The sequence below is a fragment of the Lutjanus erythropterus genome, chromosome 10 (genome assembly GCF_056507025.1).
Source record: "Lutjanus erythropterus isolate fLutEry1 chromosome 10, fLutEry1.hap2, whole genome shotgun sequence".
Lineage (NCBI taxonomy): Eukaryota > Metazoa > Chordata > Actinopteri > Lutjaniformes > Lutjanidae > Lutjanus > Lutjanus erythropterus.
Genome location: NC_139326.1, coordinates 26,651,448 through 26,669,015, shown reverse-complemented (window position 1 = coordinate 26,669,015; position 17,568 = coordinate 26,651,448). Strand labels below are relative to the sequence as shown.

General features: G+C 39.2%; 1 protein-coding gene across 1 annotated transcript in view; it reads left to right on the top strand.

Annotated features, from left to right (window-relative positions):
- The window catches only part of vps13a (vacuolar protein sorting 13 homolog A), a 41,872-nt gene that overhangs the window by 16,770 nt on the left and 7,534 nt on the right, over positions 1–17,568 (top strand). The window contains exons 34-67 of the mRNA XM_084728807.1: positions 61–208; positions 397–568; positions 710–834; positions 922–1,091; positions 1,697–1,953; positions 2,146–2,324; positions 2,435–2,578; positions 3,032–3,241; positions 3,387–3,530; positions 3,704–3,805; positions 3,886–4,035; positions 4,122–4,380; positions 5,379–5,539; positions 5,933–6,036; positions 6,145–6,457; positions 7,101–7,237; positions 7,471–7,765; positions 8,104–8,208; positions 8,404–8,550; positions 8,958–9,089; positions 9,264–9,397; positions 10,181–10,249; positions 12,267–12,399; positions 13,630–13,687; positions 14,012–14,183; positions 14,381–14,534; positions 14,669–14,815; positions 14,979–15,060; positions 15,152–15,221; positions 15,465–15,579; positions 16,375–16,488; positions 16,669–16,814; positions 16,928–17,009; positions 17,174–17,287. Coding sequence (XP_084584933.1) covers positions 61–208; positions 397–568; positions 710–834; positions 922–1,091; positions 1,697–1,953; positions 2,146–2,324; positions 2,435–2,578; positions 3,032–3,241; positions 3,387–3,530; positions 3,704–3,805; positions 3,886–4,035; positions 4,122–4,380; positions 5,379–5,539; positions 5,933–6,036; positions 6,145–6,457; positions 7,101–7,237; positions 7,471–7,765; positions 8,104–8,208; positions 8,404–8,550; positions 8,958–9,089; positions 9,264–9,397; positions 10,181–10,249; positions 12,267–12,399; positions 13,630–13,687; positions 14,012–14,183; positions 14,381–14,534; positions 14,669–14,815; positions 14,979–15,060; positions 15,152–15,221; positions 15,465–15,579; positions 16,375–16,488; positions 16,669–16,814; positions 16,928–17,009; positions 17,174–17,287 — 5,044 coding nt within the window. The remainder of the gene's footprint in view (positions 1–60; positions 209–396; positions 569–709; positions 835–921; positions 1,092–1,696; positions 1,954–2,145; positions 2,325–2,434; positions 2,579–3,031; positions 3,242–3,386; positions 3,531–3,703; positions 3,806–3,885; positions 4,036–4,121; positions 4,381–5,378; positions 5,540–5,932; positions 6,037–6,144; positions 6,458–7,100; positions 7,238–7,470; positions 7,766–8,103; positions 8,209–8,403; positions 8,551–8,957; positions 9,090–9,263; positions 9,398–10,180; positions 10,250–12,266; positions 12,400–13,629; positions 13,688–14,011; positions 14,184–14,380; positions 14,535–14,668; positions 14,816–14,978; positions 15,061–15,151; positions 15,222–15,464; positions 15,580–16,374; positions 16,489–16,668; positions 16,815–16,927; positions 17,010–17,173; positions 17,288–17,568) is intronic.

The window sequence follows — 17,568 nt, the reverse complement described above, 5'->3', positions numbered from 1 at the left end:
ATTTAGAACGGCAATAATTATATATTGTCTTGATATCTTAAGTGTTGTTGCTTCTTCCAGGACAACATACAAAAATGAAGGTTTTCAGGGGGAGACCCAGCTGTTGAAGCCTGTCAGCCTTGACTTGGTAATCCAGAGAAATCTTTCCTCTAACTGGTACCACAGCATACCTGACATCGAGATCACTGCTCATCTTAAGCCCATGTCTGTAAGTAGTGCTGAAATGGATGACTGATTCACAGCAAATACAGTGTTTTTTTACATACTGTAGATTTTTATTTGCACTTTTTATGTCATTCTGTCTTGTTAATTGAGTCTTATTTCCTTAACGGGCCTACAAATTAGCCTTATTTATTAGATTTTATTTGTCTGAATTCCTGTGTCTGTTCCGAACAGCTGATCCTCAGCCAGGATGATATGACAGTGGTCCTGAGGACTCTGAGTGAGAACCTGTCTGAGAAGTCTGATGCTGTTCCACCTCTGGCTCCTCTGCCCTCCACTGACCCATCCTCTGACTCTGTATCAAACAAAGAGTCACAAGGCTCTGGAACCACTGGACCAACTAGCAGTAAGGAGTTATATATTATATATGATATAATGGAGCAGATAAGTGTGTTTTTGTCATGAAATCTTAAAATGTGTATTCTTCAAATAGAAATATTTTAGGCCATTGTAAGCAAAAACAAATTGTGCTGTGATCACACTGTAGGTAACACAGTAGTGACGGCTGCCGTTGTGGAGACACAGAAAAACAACAAGCTGAAGAGCACACTCAAATTAGACTTCAAGTTCGACTCAATGACGCTCATCTTGTATAGCCCTAATGAGAATATGGTAATGCATACACACACTTGTCCCTCTTCAGTTTACAAGACTTGCATCACTAGCACAGTCTAAAACTGTGTGTATGTTTTTACGTAGATACAGCTGTTAGATTCACATGATGAGCAGCTGAAGTTGGCAGAGTTTACCCTGGGCACCATCTCCACCTCCGTCCACATGTTCTCCGACAGCTCCATGAAGGCCTCGGTCAGACTGGCTACCTGTCTTCTAGATGACAAGAGACCCAGAATAAAGATGGTCACCCCAAGGTACCAAGGACACACAAAAACATGCCTCTCTCAGCTATTCAGATACTAGGGCTGCCACCTGAAAGCTGAAAATTCAAATCATTAAGTCAAGTCAAGTCATCAGTCAGAGAAGCCTCAGTTGATTGAGATTCTCCGACTTGAGCAGTTGTTTTTGTTTATTTGTTTTTTTGTCAGTCAGTGCACATTACATTAGCAGGATTTATGGCCAAATGGCCAAATCCGATTTGAAAATTCTGAATTGGGTACAATCCTAATAAATACACACCTCACTCTACACCTTTACACACACTCAGATGTACATTGTCTTCTTTTGTATATTTACCTAAAACAGGTAACGGCTGAATACTTAATTAAATAGGATGAACTTTCCCACTATGTAACACATATTATCATTATCATGTCTAAAACTATCAAGTAGGGCATATTACATTCAATGTTTTACGTCTCCATTCCCCTACAGGACACAGTATAGTAATTACTACTCATTCTTCACTCTCTCAGTCCCTCTTTTGTGTCCTTCTTTGTCTCAGACCATCTGTGACATTTATACTCTCCTCCACATCCCTCTTGTTATCTTTAACCCCATTAAACTACGTCCTCTCCAGGATGATGGCAATGCGTCCCGGGGCAGAAAAGAACATGATGGTGGAGGTGAACTACCGTCAGGGCCGTGAGGGCACCACTTTGGACACAGTAGTGCAGGATGTGTACCTGTGTGCCAGCATGGAGTTCCTGCTCACCGTTGCAGATATCTTTCTCAAGGCCACTCAGGAGGGTTTTGCTCAAGTGCCGCAACCCAAGAGCAGTTCTGGAGCAGGAGATAAAAAGAACATTAACTCGTCTGTCACATCTAAAGAGTCCGGTAAGTTTTTATTTAGTTTTTATTTTGTTTGTTGACTTTTTCTTTGTCCATGGTAACATAATGGTTCCTATATTGCATGTTACGAATGTGAGTTCAGTAACAATTGAATTAATCTGACATTATTTATACCTCATTGTCTCATGTCCTGAACTGATCTTTTCCTCTGATGGTCTCTGCTCCTGTCTGCTGCAGCTCCAGTCGTGGTGTCAAAGACAGAGATGAATGTTCTAGTGCGTAACCCAGAGATCGTGTTTGTGGCTGACCTAACGCGTGCCGATGCTCCGGCCCTGGTGATGACCACACAGTGTGAACTCGTGATGAAAAGTGGTTCAGAGGGATCACAGATGACTGCTGTTATCAAGGACCTTAAGGTTTGTATTGTCACTGTAATGTAACCCTGGAAAAACAAATTATTAATTAAAAAGTTTTACCCTGCATGCAACAATAACCAGTATAAAAAAGTTTTTTATTATTATCGCAGGTAGTGGCATGTCCCTTCTTGAGAGAGAAGAGGAAAAACAATGTGACCACAGTGCTGCAGCCTTGTCAGGTGTTCTTCCAGAGCACTCAGTCCCCAACTTCCCCTCAGAGTATGGAGGTCTCCATCAATGCTCTCACACTGAAGGTACTTAATTTATTTTTGTTACACATTTTGAGTCCAATAATTAAATAAATGATCAAATGATACAAACTTTTTCCAACTACTTTTTTCCCTACATTTTGAACTGGAGCTGCAACTATTGATTATTTTCATTAATGAAATGAATCTGCCGATTATTCTCACAGTTAATTACCAGCAGTGGCCAGTGGCATTTGGCTGCATAATATCTTAGACACAACAGTTAACTGGCACTGTACAGTAATAAAATATTAGTCATTACTTAAATTTCTGGTGCAAACTAGCAAGGATAGCAAAATTTTATTGACTCGTTGAATATTTGTGCAGATCCCTAATTGTGGAATCTCCTGAAAGCAAATGTTGAGGCAGAAAAAAGGTCACTAATTGTGTGATTAAATAGTGTAATTGAACTTTGAAGTATGAAGTTGATTTAAAACTGTTTTATGTCTCTCTGCCCAGGTATCTCCAATCATCATCAACACAGTGATCACCATCCAGTCGGCACTGACTCCCACAGCGGAGACCCCTGAGGAGCTGGACAGTCCTGTTCCTGTGGATCTGTGGGAAAAACGGGCCTGGAAGGAGCTCAAACTCTGGTTCCTAGAAGAAGACGGGGATGAAGACACAGCTTCACTGGCCCCACTGATACCACAGGGAGAGTCATTACAGGTATTTAGAATTTTTTTGCTACTTTAGTCACTTTAATATCACAAAACCTCCTATCTCTTTTGTAGTGTTTTCTTTTATGACCAGAATAAAAGAAATTCCAGTTTGTGACAGTTTGTGTCATTTCCTTGGCTATCCATCACTGCAGGTCACCATAAAATCGATCTGTCTGACTCTGGAAGCTGGAGTGGGACATCACTCTATCCCCATGCTTCTGGCTAAGTCCTCCTTCCATGGAGATGTGACAAATTGGTCCACACTCATTAACTTACACAGCGAGCTGAACCTTGAGGTAACAAACACAACAACTTATCTGTCAAGTATGAGGAATTCACATATATCAACTTAACATATACTGTACTTATTGATGGTATTTACCACATGTACCAGCTTGTTGTGGCCAGAAGTCGTGTGGCTGTGACAGTTACTGAAGTTTTCTTATTTTGTATTGTGTTTTGCCTTTAGGTTCACTATTACAATGAGGTGATGGGAGTGTGGGAACCTCTGTTGGAGCCCTTAGAAGATGAGACAAGGGATGGTTTCAGACCTTGGAGATTGGAACTGAAGGTACTCATATATACAAACACACACAAAGAATGTACATATTCTCACACATGTACTCACTATTTTTAATATCCTATAACCAGATGAAGAAGAAGCCAGTGAAGTTCAGTTTCTCAGATGAAGTGGATTGCAATGTCCCAGACTATAAGACGGTCATTGTCATCAGCAGTAAAGACCAGCTCAACATCACCCTCTCCAAATGTGGACTGGCCATGCTGAGTAACCTGGGCACAGTAAGAGAAGAGCTATAAATCATTTTAACAGGAAGTCTTAAGGATGGGGAGTTGTTTATAACCTTCACATTCTTACCTTTCTCCAGGCATTTGCAGAGGCTGCCAAACAGACAGCTGACTCTTTCCAGAAGGATGAAGCTCCATTTGTAGTGAAAAACCGCCTCGGCCTGCCAGTCTCGGTCCGCCACAGTGAGATGTTCTGTCCCATTGGCAGGCAGAGCACCAACCACACTGTGCAGCTGCAGGATGGGGAAACCCTTGGGATGGATTATTCAGTTACAACGGACTCCGACCAGTTCTCAGCCATGATCTCCTTAAGTGGAAAGGACTACTACATACAGCCTAGTAAGTTAACTTGTATACTCAATACAACAATATATGCAATTTTGATTTTATTTCACACAAACCAGTATGCTTTTTGATCAACATTGATGCAAACAGTTTTTTAATTGGGCAGTTTGGTTGTCACTATTCCAGGCCAGACAATAAAGACTTAACTGAACTGAGGTCTTGAATAAGCACTGAGACAATTTTTTATAGCTGCAGTAATGTCAATACTTTTTTTCAATCGTACAGGTCAGTCAACTTGACTTTTGTCTCATATGAGTGCAGTAAATTTCAAGATGTCTGCATTTTATTAAATCTAAAGGTCTATACTTTTGAACAGAAATGCTGCATTAGATGTTATTGTACAGCATGTTACAGTAAAATGATTACACGTTGTCCAAAAAGTCTAGATATGAAACATTTTTGCTAATACTAAACATTTTACAGGTGTCCGAGTGCCACTGGGCTTGAATTGTCAGACTTCATGTTTGAGATCATGAGTCACAATGTGACAATGTGACAGATATTCATTAAATTAGACGATTATTTCGTATTACGTGGTATCACAAAGAAATATTCTCATACTTGTTATGTCTTTATATTGCCAAATTTCTTAATTATTTGTCATCTCTTTATCCCACTAATGTGCCACAGTTTAACTGTAAAACTTTGAAAACTTCAAACTGAATTAAGTGCTTTCGAAAGCACCTGCAGATGTTGTCAGTCACGTGATATTATTTATTTGACACAAACTCCGCAACAGTGTGATTCACAGGGGTGAAACAAGGTCCAGATCTTCGGTATCATCCACCCATTCCTTCTTTACTTTGAAGTTAAAGCACAAAATATAAATAAATAAAAGAAGATTTCATTTTTAAATGAGAACTTGATTATCTTCTTTGACAAATGTCATCATCCGTCCCCTCTCTCTTCTCTATTTCTTGTTGCATTTCATCATCCATGTAAAATAAAGTCGAACACATACAAACTGCTTGTATTTTCTCTGTCCTCTCCAGCTCCGATGGGCCACACCTCAGCCTGTGTGATCCCCCTGATCAAGGTGGGCAGGGGAATGTACAGTGTGATGCACAAAGACTCAGGAGTCACTCGTTTCTTGGTCTGTCAGATTTACTCTGTGGAGGGCAGCAAGTACATCAAGATCCGCTCACCTTTCCAGGTACCTCACTGATCATCTTATACATATCCTATGTTTATCTTAACTGCAAAATAATATTGTAGGGTCTTGGAAAAAAATTAAAGTACACTCTCCCTTCAACAATCTGTACAATCCAGTAGGGGTTCTCTTAACTCCAGCTGATTTAAGCTAACTAAATGTTAATGTAAATTAACCATGCAGTTTCTATAAAAGGCTGAAATTACTGTATGTCAAGACACGAGGCTCCGTCCATATCACTCCAAAAACATTTAATTCACGTTAGAATCAGTGATAATAATCAGCTGTCCCAACAGCTAATTCTTTATGTATTAAAATAGAATAGAAATGCTAATAAAATTGAGTGAAAAGAAAAGAAATCTCTTTCTGAATTGTTTTTTCTCTCCTATCATGCAGATCATCAATCATTTTTCAATCCCATTCAAAGTGTTTGAAGGATCAACATGTCTTGGTACAGCTCTTCCTACTGAGGAGTTCTGTGTGCCTCTGGACTCATACAGGTGAGGGCAAACACATCGTCAACAGTCTGTCTTTCATCTCCTTTTCTTTCTGTCACAAGCACAGTACACACTCCTTCACCGACTTCATCTCTCTGCTGCTGCCTTCAGGTCTGAGCTGAGCCTGCAGCCAGTAACGGAGGAAGATGCTGACGATGAGGGTGAGCAGTTTGAGTGCTCAGAGGGGTTCAGTTACGAAGATGTCAGCAACCAGCAGCCTGAGACACGCCTCCAGCAGACCTGCCGTCGCCGTGGAGATGAGGGTGGTGTGTTAATGATCAACATTGTGCCAGTCAAAGATGCTGTGACTTTCAAACACACTGGAGGTGTTGGGGAGAACTTTGATGTGCCGTTTGTGCTTCACCTATGGCCTTCCATCCTGCTACGCAACCTGCTGCCTTACCCCATCTCCTACAAACTGAAGGTAGGATGTGTCTTGTAATCACTACTTCAGTGGGCAAGTGTGGATTGAAAAGGAGCATATGTGTAGGTATCTAATTGCAAAGACTATACTATACTCACGTTGTATAAGGACAGGTGTTCCATCGCTGTGGATATTTCATGAAGTAATGCATTTACAGTAGGGACCTTACTAAAGACTAACTTTGTTAGGACACTGGCATTTGAGACTTGAGCACTGGTTGTTGAACATTTTTAGTACAAGAAATAACCAAATTCATTTCACTGCATCCATGTTAGCTTATTGTTTATTCTCCTGGTTAAATTATTAAGAGCACAGCTTATGAATCTATTGCTTATCTAGAAGATATCTGTCTGGTCATGGATGTTTAAGCATCAAGGAATGCACCAAATGCATTACTGCATGGAAGAATATGCTATCCTTTTGAAAATGTTCAGTAATAATGTGTTCACACTATGAAGGTAAGACATGCAAATTTGCTGTCAGGGTCCTTGTGGACTTCTAAGTAAATATTTTAGAGAATTTTGTCAAAATTAATGCTGTACACTTTAATGACTGTTTTTTGGCAAGCCATTGATCTTGCTAAAACCTGACGCTCCAGATCCGGTTTTGTACTCAGTTTCCCTCTTTGTCTGCTGGTCAACAGGACAGTGGAGTCTCTGCCCCTGAGGCCACGCTGGACCCAGGCCACTCTGCCCAGCTGCACACTGCAGTCATCAACCAATCACGTCTTGATCTCTGCCTGCTGAACTACTTGGCTCAGGACTGGTCCTCTGAGTACAGGTTTGACTTCAATTTGATTTGTTACTGATATTTTTCTTTCACATCATTATTGTGTCCTTGTTGTCCACATATTGTGAGCATATTGGTCATAACTAACAATTGAATAAGTGGGACCGTAGTTCCATAAACCATAGATTAATCATCCTCCTTATTATATACATGGAAAATATAAAATCAGCTGCCTTCTATAATTACATTTGTCATATGAATAAACAAATGATCTTGTGATACAGTCTTCAGAGTGACCAGGAAGAAATCACCTTCATAGTGTTCGAGTCTCTACGAGAGAATGATGAAGACGATGGTGAAGGGACAGAGAGGAAGAGGGCTGAGCTGGACATAGCAGCGCATGTTAAATATGACCTGGGACAAACGGTGGTTGCTATCCACTCTCCATATTGGATGGTGAACAAGACAGGCAGGTTGCTTCAGTACAAGGCTGATGATATCCATCGTAAACACCCCCTGGACTATGACATGCCCCTGCTCTTCTCCTTCAAGCCCCGGTACTTCCTGAGAAACAATAAGGTAAGAGGGATTTAAAGCTAATTGAAAGAAAAGAAAAGAAGGGATGTTTTTCTCACATATATTAGGACAATGCAAAAATATCTCACATTTTATAGGGAGCTAAAAAACTACACTGATTTATATTATGCAGATTTAAGTGCTGATACCAGACAAACATATGGTGACTTGAGATCTGAAATTTAAAAATGTTCTCGTAGTTGATTGGATGTCTACTAAAACTATCAAAATTCAGAAATGGGAAATAATATATACAAATATCATAAATAATATATAAATATAGATTTGTTAGTAAATGAATCAGTGTACAGTAAATGAATGTGATTCTTTTCATCCCTCAGGTCCGTCTGATGATCTCAGACAGTGAACTGTCTGATGATTTCTCCCTGGACACAGTTGGTAGCCATGGAGATATCAAATGTAAAGGCCGATACAAAGATTATCTGGTAAGATTTTGCTACAGAGGCTGATATTCAGATATAAATTTACTCAGATGCAGACTTAACATAAGCTTTATTTAATGAACCAGATGTATTGGAAGGATTTTCAAATTACTTTTGTATGTAACTGAGGCAGGTTTCGTTATTGAGTAAGTACATAATTGTCACGTGTGTATTTGTGTGACATCTATCTGACCTCAGGTTGGTGTGAAGATTGACGCAAGCAGTTTCAGTCTGACACGCATCGTGAGCTTTGTGCCGTTTTACACGCTGGTCAACAGAACGAAGCACAGCGTCTTCATATGTGAAGAAGGGCAGGAGAACTGGACCGAGGCTCAGCCAGAACAGGTCAGAGCCAAACCAGTGATTGTGTGCATCTGTGTTCCCCGGCATCGTTTTAAACACTGCTGTTTTTACAGCCAGTGAATTAGCCATAAAAGCAGAATTCATTCACTGTCATGGTAGTAAAAATGAATACCATGAAGCAGATATTTACTTGGGCCTGTCATATAGTTTTGTAAAGTACAATCATAATATTTGTAATATTAATTCTGAATTTTTTTTTTTAATTCTTTTTGACTCTCAAATTAAATATGTGGATGAGGAAGATATGTTACTGACTTTAGATTTGCACTATATAGGTGATGTGCAGTATGTTCAAGATATAGCAAATTCACAGCTTTTACTATCTGAAATTATTTTGTAACAATCAGTACTTACAGTGTTGTTCAAGGTTTTATGCTTTCCACATTTAGTCAGCCATTCCCTTCTGGCCTGAGAACGATACCAAGCGGCTAAAGATCAAAGTAGATGGTTGCTTATTGCCACCTCGGACGATTGACTTCACACGACCAGAAAATTGCCTACTGCTGCATCTGGACAACTCTGTAAGTAGAAGATAAGTGTTGTCTCTTCATGTTAATTTATTACAGCTGTATACAGACCTTGTTTCCCTGTGAGATAGCTGATGTGTGGTCCTAATAACACTCCCATTGGTCTCTGAAGCATTGACGAAATAGTGTATTTGTGTATACACACTGCTGTTTGTTTCCTCTCTGCAGGTGGGTGGGATCATTGTAGACGTGAACCTGTCAGAGCACTCAGCCACGATCCGATTCTCTGAGTACCACGATGGCGCGGCCCCCTTCCTGATCATCAACCACACGAAAGACCAGATTCTGCAGTTCCATCAGAGGTGAGACAACAGTTAGAAGGAAACCATGTAGTTTTATCTCAGCACTAAGTACTTACTGGGTAGGATATATCTGTATGTAGGCTCAAACTGGAGAGGAGAAAATTTTAAACATGATGATTCATCATAGCAGCAAACATGTAACACAGAGATCTGGGTTCTTCAACGGGGGGCTTTAAAACAAACTGAATTGATTAAGATACAAGAGCAAGGAAGGGGACAGTGAGGGGATGAGGAAAGGAGTAAGTTAACGTTATTTGCTGACGATGGAATGGCATCATATACTTAATTTCAGTGAAGTAAACAAAAATATTGTGGGAAATTCTAGGAAACTTGCTATTAAAAATGTTACTTGAAAACATTTCTTGCATAATGTTTACTAATGCCTTTTTTCATAATGACATTACAGTGCTAATTTGGTTTAAATGTCTGTCTGTGAATGTTCTTTCAAAGTGCTCAAAGTTTCATTTTAATTTTGTAGTTAGGTGCAGCACTCGCCTCATCCACAAAGAGACAGTACAGAAGATCTATCAAAAATTAAATCAAGATGTGACAGTTGTGCTGTGCCTATTCATTCAGCTTCTGTATTTTATTTTAGGTTTTCTAAACAGCAACATGCAGAACATTCACATTTGCATTTCATTGATGTGTATTTTGCATATTTGTTGAATGACAATACCTTTTTTCTCTTATTGCAGCAGCCTTAAACAGTTTGGTTAATGACTAAACCAACAATGTTTGTTTTTGCTGATAGCTATTTATGTTTTTGTGTTGTGGGTCATGCAGCATCCGGCCAGAATCCACGTGGGTGGCTGACGAGCTGCTCGACCTCTCCTTCTCAGTGGAGGAGGACAGGTAGACAAATATGAAAATGGGAAAGAAGCTCTTCTGACACACTCTGAACTCAGGAAAGACAGAGAATTAAAAGCGGGAGTGGGGGAATAAGAACAAATGAGGGGAAGAAGGAATCTTAAAGTGCTTCATTAATTGTTTATTGCTGTCGTTCTTTATGTAGGCACCGAGTGATTTCAATTTATTGTGAAAACAAAGTAAGGAATTTGAGTTGCCCGATTACTCCTTCACAGGAAAATGTAGAGTGTTATAGCAGTTTACATACATAATATACATTTTACATACATGTAATCTTCTGCCTTCACTGTATGTATGTGCACAGCTCTGCAGCAAACTAAACACACCAGAGCCCTGCACAAGCCCAAAACTCCAGCCCCAGCCTAACAAAGTCAGTTTTAGCCAGCTCCCAGCCCCAGCCCAGGGCACAAAAATAACTATAAGCTCTCTTGGATGTGCCCTTGCTTAATGCATGCAATCACACACATGCTACTAAGAGATAAATAATACTAGCAGTGCCACCAACAATTACACCAACGAATATTAATACCGACTGTCCATTCCAGAGAAACATTGCATGCAGTAGAGAATATAGCCAGCCTGCTTGATCCAGTTAAAAATTTGTGCTTTGAATTGATTTTAAAAACAACAAATTCAAAGATTACATGCTGTGAAGATGACCAAAGGGGACAAAATATCTCAAGTTGAAGAAACCACCTCATTAATCCACATAGGAGCACAGTAATGAGTCCACAAGAGTAAGAGTAAAAAGATCAAAATACAAAAGTTAGACCAACAGTAAACAGTTATCTAGAATGTTACATGAGCAACACATTAGCATTAGATACTGTAGGTAATATAACAGCTAGCTAATGCAAAATGATGAAGGGAGCCATGGGTGACACCGGGTGGAAGAATGAAAACGCTTCCAAAGATCCAAAAACAATTTAACAAGGCAGACAAAAGTCCAGACACACATAAAAGACTGCACCACATAAATATGAATTGGTGTAAGATTAAAAGACTAATGTCACAGTACAGTTGAGTGCAGAGTGTGGTCAGATGAAGAGTGCAGGCAAAGATAAGTAGAAGAAGACTACTTCAGCTCTCAGTCTGGTTTGTCTGTGTAATCTGCTCCTCATCAATGAGACATAAATACTGCACAGGCCTTGTCTACAATTATATCTTATGACATTGTGTGGTAATATACTTAAAACACACTTTTATTCAAATATTTTTTTTAATATGGATGTCATGTACTACGTACTCTATATATTTCAAAACTTAAAACAATGACATCCATTTACTCACATTATTTCCTATGTTATTTCTGTGTGAAGGATCGACTGTATTACCCACCTATATTTTGTATTGATCTGCTGGAAATTTTCACTGATCTAAAGTATTTAAGGATCATTGGTGTAGAGTAAAAGGAGCAGGTTAGACATCTGAACCCATTTACTCATTTATTACTATGCTCCTTTGATCTATTATCAAGTGTTAAATCATCTTTACTTGTAGAAACATTAGTTTTGAATGCTGCTGCTGCTGACTGGATGGGATTCTGTTGGTGGAATCACACCTCCTGCTTCTTCCAGTTGTTCTGTTGCATTGTACTCTCTTGTTTTTCATCTCCATCTGTAGATGTTATTATGGCTTCTTTCATTTTCTTACGTCTGCTTTATCTCGTCCGAATCGAGATTCGGTGTAGAGTGAACATGCATATCGGGAGAAGTACTGGGGAATTTTTGGTGCTTGGTCATTGTACTGTACTGTCATGTTTCTGTCTGTTTATATGGGAATTGTTTGTGTCTTCTGTCAGACAGGTACTTTGGATTTGATGGTTGTCATGGCGGTAGATTCTTGGTGGCTGGGCTCTGTTTTACTGTCACACTGTACCGCCGTCTGTCATTATTATTTGCTTTGCTTTTCAGTGAAATCTCATTTCTTAATTTCAGTAGTTTCAAGTAATGTTTCTGATATATACAGTATGTGTGTGTCTGGGTTGGTATCATGTGTGCAGCTCTCAGAAGGAGGCGGAACAAGAGGAGCTGGAGGCTGGTAAAGCTGTGCACTACACCTGGACTGAACCCACTGGGTCCCGAGAGCTTTGCTGGAAGTGCGGTACTTACAGTGGGAAGCTGAAGAATGAAGAGGTAATGTACTATACCTGTTTATGGGTGACAAATAATACAGCATTTGTCAGTTAATTAGTTTACTCAGCAGACACCATTTCTTCTCATGTTTTGAAAAGTAAAAGTTCTGACTTTGCCTTTCCAGTGGATCGCAGGAATCAGTCTGCTTTCAGCATTTAAGCCAAGAGAAAAATGCCTTTTTAACCCTTTTAATCATAACCCTGGTTATATTATGTAGCTTTTAAACAATGTATGCCAAACAAAATCCAATTTCCTTGTATTTTTATATGTAAATCCAATCATGTTTTCCTCCTGTAAAATTAAATATGATGTGTGATTACATAGGCTTGAACCAACCACCATCCACCAATAATTTTCACCTTCAGTCTTCAACTTTTGGTGGCAAAATTCATTACTTAGCTAGTTAGCAACAGCATGGTTATGACGTTATGATGCTCCCACTTGTCAACAGTCAAATCAAATTCCTCCCAGCGTTATGCCTTGCCTTTGTATCCTGTTTTCCTTGGAAATTTGTCACAATATGGAAACTAGATACTCTCGAAATGCAGTTTAATCTGAAATTTAAATAGAAATTTGTTATTTTACATATATCTTGTTGACATCACCTTCAGTACTTTTATGATGCTCAAGTATTTAACAGATGCTGTTCATTACTCAAGGCCTTAAGTAAAAAACACAAACAAAAAAATGCCCCATGACATTATCTACCTGTATTTCTCAATGATAATCTGTTATCTGTGCCACACTGAACATTACTTTTTAAAGTTGTTTTTTATTTTTGGTGTGTTTTTTCATGTGAAAGATAAGATCCCACACTAGGGAAACTGACTTGTTTCAACAGCTTGAGAGTCAAAGGCAGAAGTAGAAAACAGTGTTTGACTGACAAATTAAAAGAAATATGCAAAAAATAAAAAGCTATATACAGATTTCATGAATGTGGATATATTTGACCATGACAGATAGTTGCACACATATTTTAATACACATATCTTGTGCAGCATTAAGAACAATATCCTGTGAAGCAGAAAATTGTACAGAGATTGAATTGCACAGGATACAAGCAGGGAATTCAGAGGATAGTTGCACAATGTAAATAAATATAATTTCACTGTATACATATGAATCATGTGTATGATAATATAATATGGATATATAATAATATAACAAGTGACCAGATGAGATACTATGATGCTTGTTAAACAGTGTGTTTGTCTGCTCTTGCATCTCTAGGACCTGCGCCAGGACATGAACAATGACAGGAAACTGTTTGTAATCTCCTTTTATGAAGGTAAACTACAAGGATCTTGAAATTCAGTGCCCACACCACATAAATACACATTTTTTTTACACAGTCTTATATTCACTTAAAATGATCTTCACATTTGCCTGTTAATTGTTAGTGCATGGATGTTAATATGTAGTGAGAAAATAATAAAACAAATAACAGATAACAAAGCTGACATCAAGCTGAAGTGAGTGAATTAAATAATGATTTTACACACACAACAGTGTAACTGATCCTGTCTTCCCTGAAGGGAGGGGGGGGTGCAGGATAACAAGAAATTTCCTCTGTGTTCAGTCAGTACATTTTGTGTTTATTGTTGATCCAAAGGTCTCCAGCGTGTTGTGCTGTTCACTGAGGAGCAACGTATCTACAAGCTGCTCTGTGAGAGTGAGAAGGCACAGCTGGCTGAGCAGGAAATCATCCTGTCGCTACAGAACGTTGGCGTGTCTCTGATCAACAACAGCACCAGCCAGGAAGTCTCCTTTATCGGGATTACAAGGTAGATATAAAGCAGCACACATGGGTACACGTATTGACTGTATTCCATATGTACTAAAATCTGACCATGACTCCCTGCCAATTCAATACATCAAAATGTGTACTGAATGATATGCTGTGGAATAACCGCAACACTCTTGCGACTAAATAACATGTCTTGGTTTTATGCTTTCTTTCCATTCTCTTTTCTTGTCATAGCTCTGATGTGGTGTGGGAATTAAAGCCTAAGAAGAAGAATCGGTGGAAGACTATGAGCACTAAAGAAGCGGAGATGCTGGAGAACAGCTTCAAAGAGTACATTGAATCTGCGCCTGTAGACAACACCATTGTGGACCTGGAAAACAGCTACCAGGTTACAGACCAAATCCTGTATATTCAGCTTCCCTGATTTGAACTATAGTTGCAGGACATTCATTGATAATAAAAAATATTAATTAGCTGCAGGGCTATTTGTTCAATTGTGTTGTGTTTTGAATTGTCTTCCAGGTGTGCTTTACTCCCAATGGCGTGGATATGAGGATGCTTCAGCCGTGCGATGCTCCTCTCAGGAGGCACTTCCTGCCTGGAGTGAAGATTGAGTACAGCGTCTCACCACGACAGAGAGCCTACCGTGTCCAAATCCACCGCATTCAGGTGAAAAGAAGTCAAATATAAATAATATCTTCTATTAGGGGTGAAATTCAATCTTTACTCCCTCTAAGATCTAATTGCAGTATTTGTTTATTATTTTATTTTTAGTCCTTTGTTCCTTTTTTTCTATTCACTTGCTTTAAGTTTACGTGCTCTTCTCTTACAGATCCAGAATCAACTGCCAGGAGCCATCTTCCCTTACGTTTTTTACCCTGTTAAACTGCCAAAATCTATCACCATGGACTCAGGTCTGTTTATGTTATGTTTAATTTAGCATTATGTGCTGTTTATTTGCAATATTTCAGAATGTGAAATGATTTTGTTTGTGTTTTTCTACAGAACCCAAACCTCTAACTGATATCAGCATTGTTACCAGAGCAGCAGGGCACTCTGATATTTCTCGGATCAAGTAATTGTGTTTCCTTTAATTCTTTTCTCTTATGATTCACTGTGCTGTATGTTTGATGTATTTCCATCTAGTAATTTATTTTTTTCATTTTTTTTGAAGTTTTGAAGCCCCCTACAGTCCTATTGAAAACCTTTCGAGTTTGAAATGCTTTCCATTTTAGCCACTTTTTGGCATGTAATTCATGGATTAGCTGTTTTCTCAGGTTTGCTCACACATAGTGATGGGAATGTCTGTCTTTCATAGGTACTTCAAGGTGCTGATTCAAGAGATGGATCTGAAGGTCGATCTGGGCTTCCTGTATGCCATCCTGGACCTGTTCACACCTGAGAATGCCAGCATCACAACCTCAGAACAGGAGGTCAGATACTCACATACTCAAACACAGTAAACAACACAGTCTGAGTTTTGTTCAGAATCTATGATACATTAAAAGGATAGTTTGGATTATTTGAAGTGGGGTGGTATGAAGCACTTATCCGTAGTCAGAGTATTTCCTACAGTAGATATCCGTCTCTCCACGCCAACGAACTCCATCAGTCATTTTACCTCACAGAACACGGGAGTTGCTGGTCTACCACTGCCTCAATCGTTTGTTTGTGTTATTGAGTGACTTTGGAGTTTTAAAAAAAAAATGTTTCAGACTCACTTACGTCACACAATAACAAAAACAAACTGAACCAATCAAGACAGTGGTAGATGAGCAACTCTCATGTTCTGCAAGTTAAAATTACTGGCTTTGCTAAAAGAGAGAGCAACAATATGCTTATATAACAGCGGTTTCCTGTCAGAAAAGGCTGTCTGTGGGCAAGGTAAAGTGGTGAAAATATTCTAAATATAGTGAGTGTACACTTCCACTATTATTAAATTTTGTTTTTAAGTGGCTAAAATAGTTTTGCTGCTGAAACTGTCAACAGCAGTACATTGCTTAGCTTGTATGCCGGTGCTCTTCTCTGCTTCTTCAAACTAGGGACATGTTGACTGCCACCTACTGTCGGTAATGTACTGACTGTGGATAAGTACCATAATCCCATTTCAAATATTCTGATTTATCCCTTTAATAAAATCTTTATTAACCTGAATAGTCATTGTGATCCATTTTGACTTCATACTGAATTCGTACTCCTGTGTATTTGTACTCTTCTTATCCCTCCAGGTGGAACTGTTTGAGAAGGATGTAGAATATATAAAGACAGAGCTGAACGATGTCTCCACTGCTGACACCAGTGCTATCAGCCTCTTCGAGTACTTCCACATTTCTCCCATCAAGGTTTGTTTGAGTCCAACACCACAAGTGATTTCACAAAAAGTAAAAGAGAACATTTACTTTTGAAACAGAAAAAGGAAAAAAATAAAGTATCACACTATTCACAAGACAGATTTCTGTTGACATTTCTGTTGACTTAAACTCCAGAAACAGCAAAGCTTAGTCATGCTTTTATTTTTGCAGCTGCACCTGAGTTTCTCTCTGAGTACGGGAGGAGAAGACGGCCTGAAGGAGAAGAGAGACACAGAGCTCATTCCTGTCCAGTCTCTCAACCTGCTGCTGAAGAGCATTGGTGCCACACTCACTGATGTGCAGGATGTCGTCTTCAAGTACGAGCGCATCAAGGGCCACATAGAAAACACAAATCACACGTAGTAGCGTTCAATGATTTTTTTTCTTGGAGAATTCCCTGCTACCTGACTAATTGTGTCATTTGTTTCAGGCTGGCCTTCTTTGAGTTGACCTTCCAGTTTTGCACCACACAGCAGCTGCAGTGGGAGGTCATCAGACATTATTCCAAGCAGGTAACACACGTGCACAATGACAAAGACATGATATATCAGAAACTGCAGTGGCTAGTGGGTATTTTCACCCCCCCAGGGCTTTAAGTATGAAAAACTGTGCAGAATAAAACCAAAACAACCAGAGGCTGGCTACAAGTTGCAGCTTCTCTTTACGTATATTTCAGGCTATTAAACAAATGTATGTGCTGGTGCTTGGCCTGGATGTACTTGGAAATCCTTTCGGACTGATCAGAGGTCTGTCAGAGGGAGTGGAAGCCTTCTTCTATGAACCGTATCAGGTAGGAAAGAAATGCTTACAGTCAAAGTCAACTTTATTTTCAATTCTGACATTTATACAGGAACATATAGAGGATTGAAATACTTTGTCTCTCAGACCCTGGTGTTGGCACATACAAGTGCTAAAACAAAACTACAACTAAGATAAAAACAAAATAATAAAAAAGAGCTGGAGGTCAGGGGGACAATATCAAGGCACAGATAAAGAGTAAAAACTGTAATAATACCAGGTTTAGCACAAATGGAAGTGCAGTAAGCCATCCTCAGAATGAGAAATTAGCAG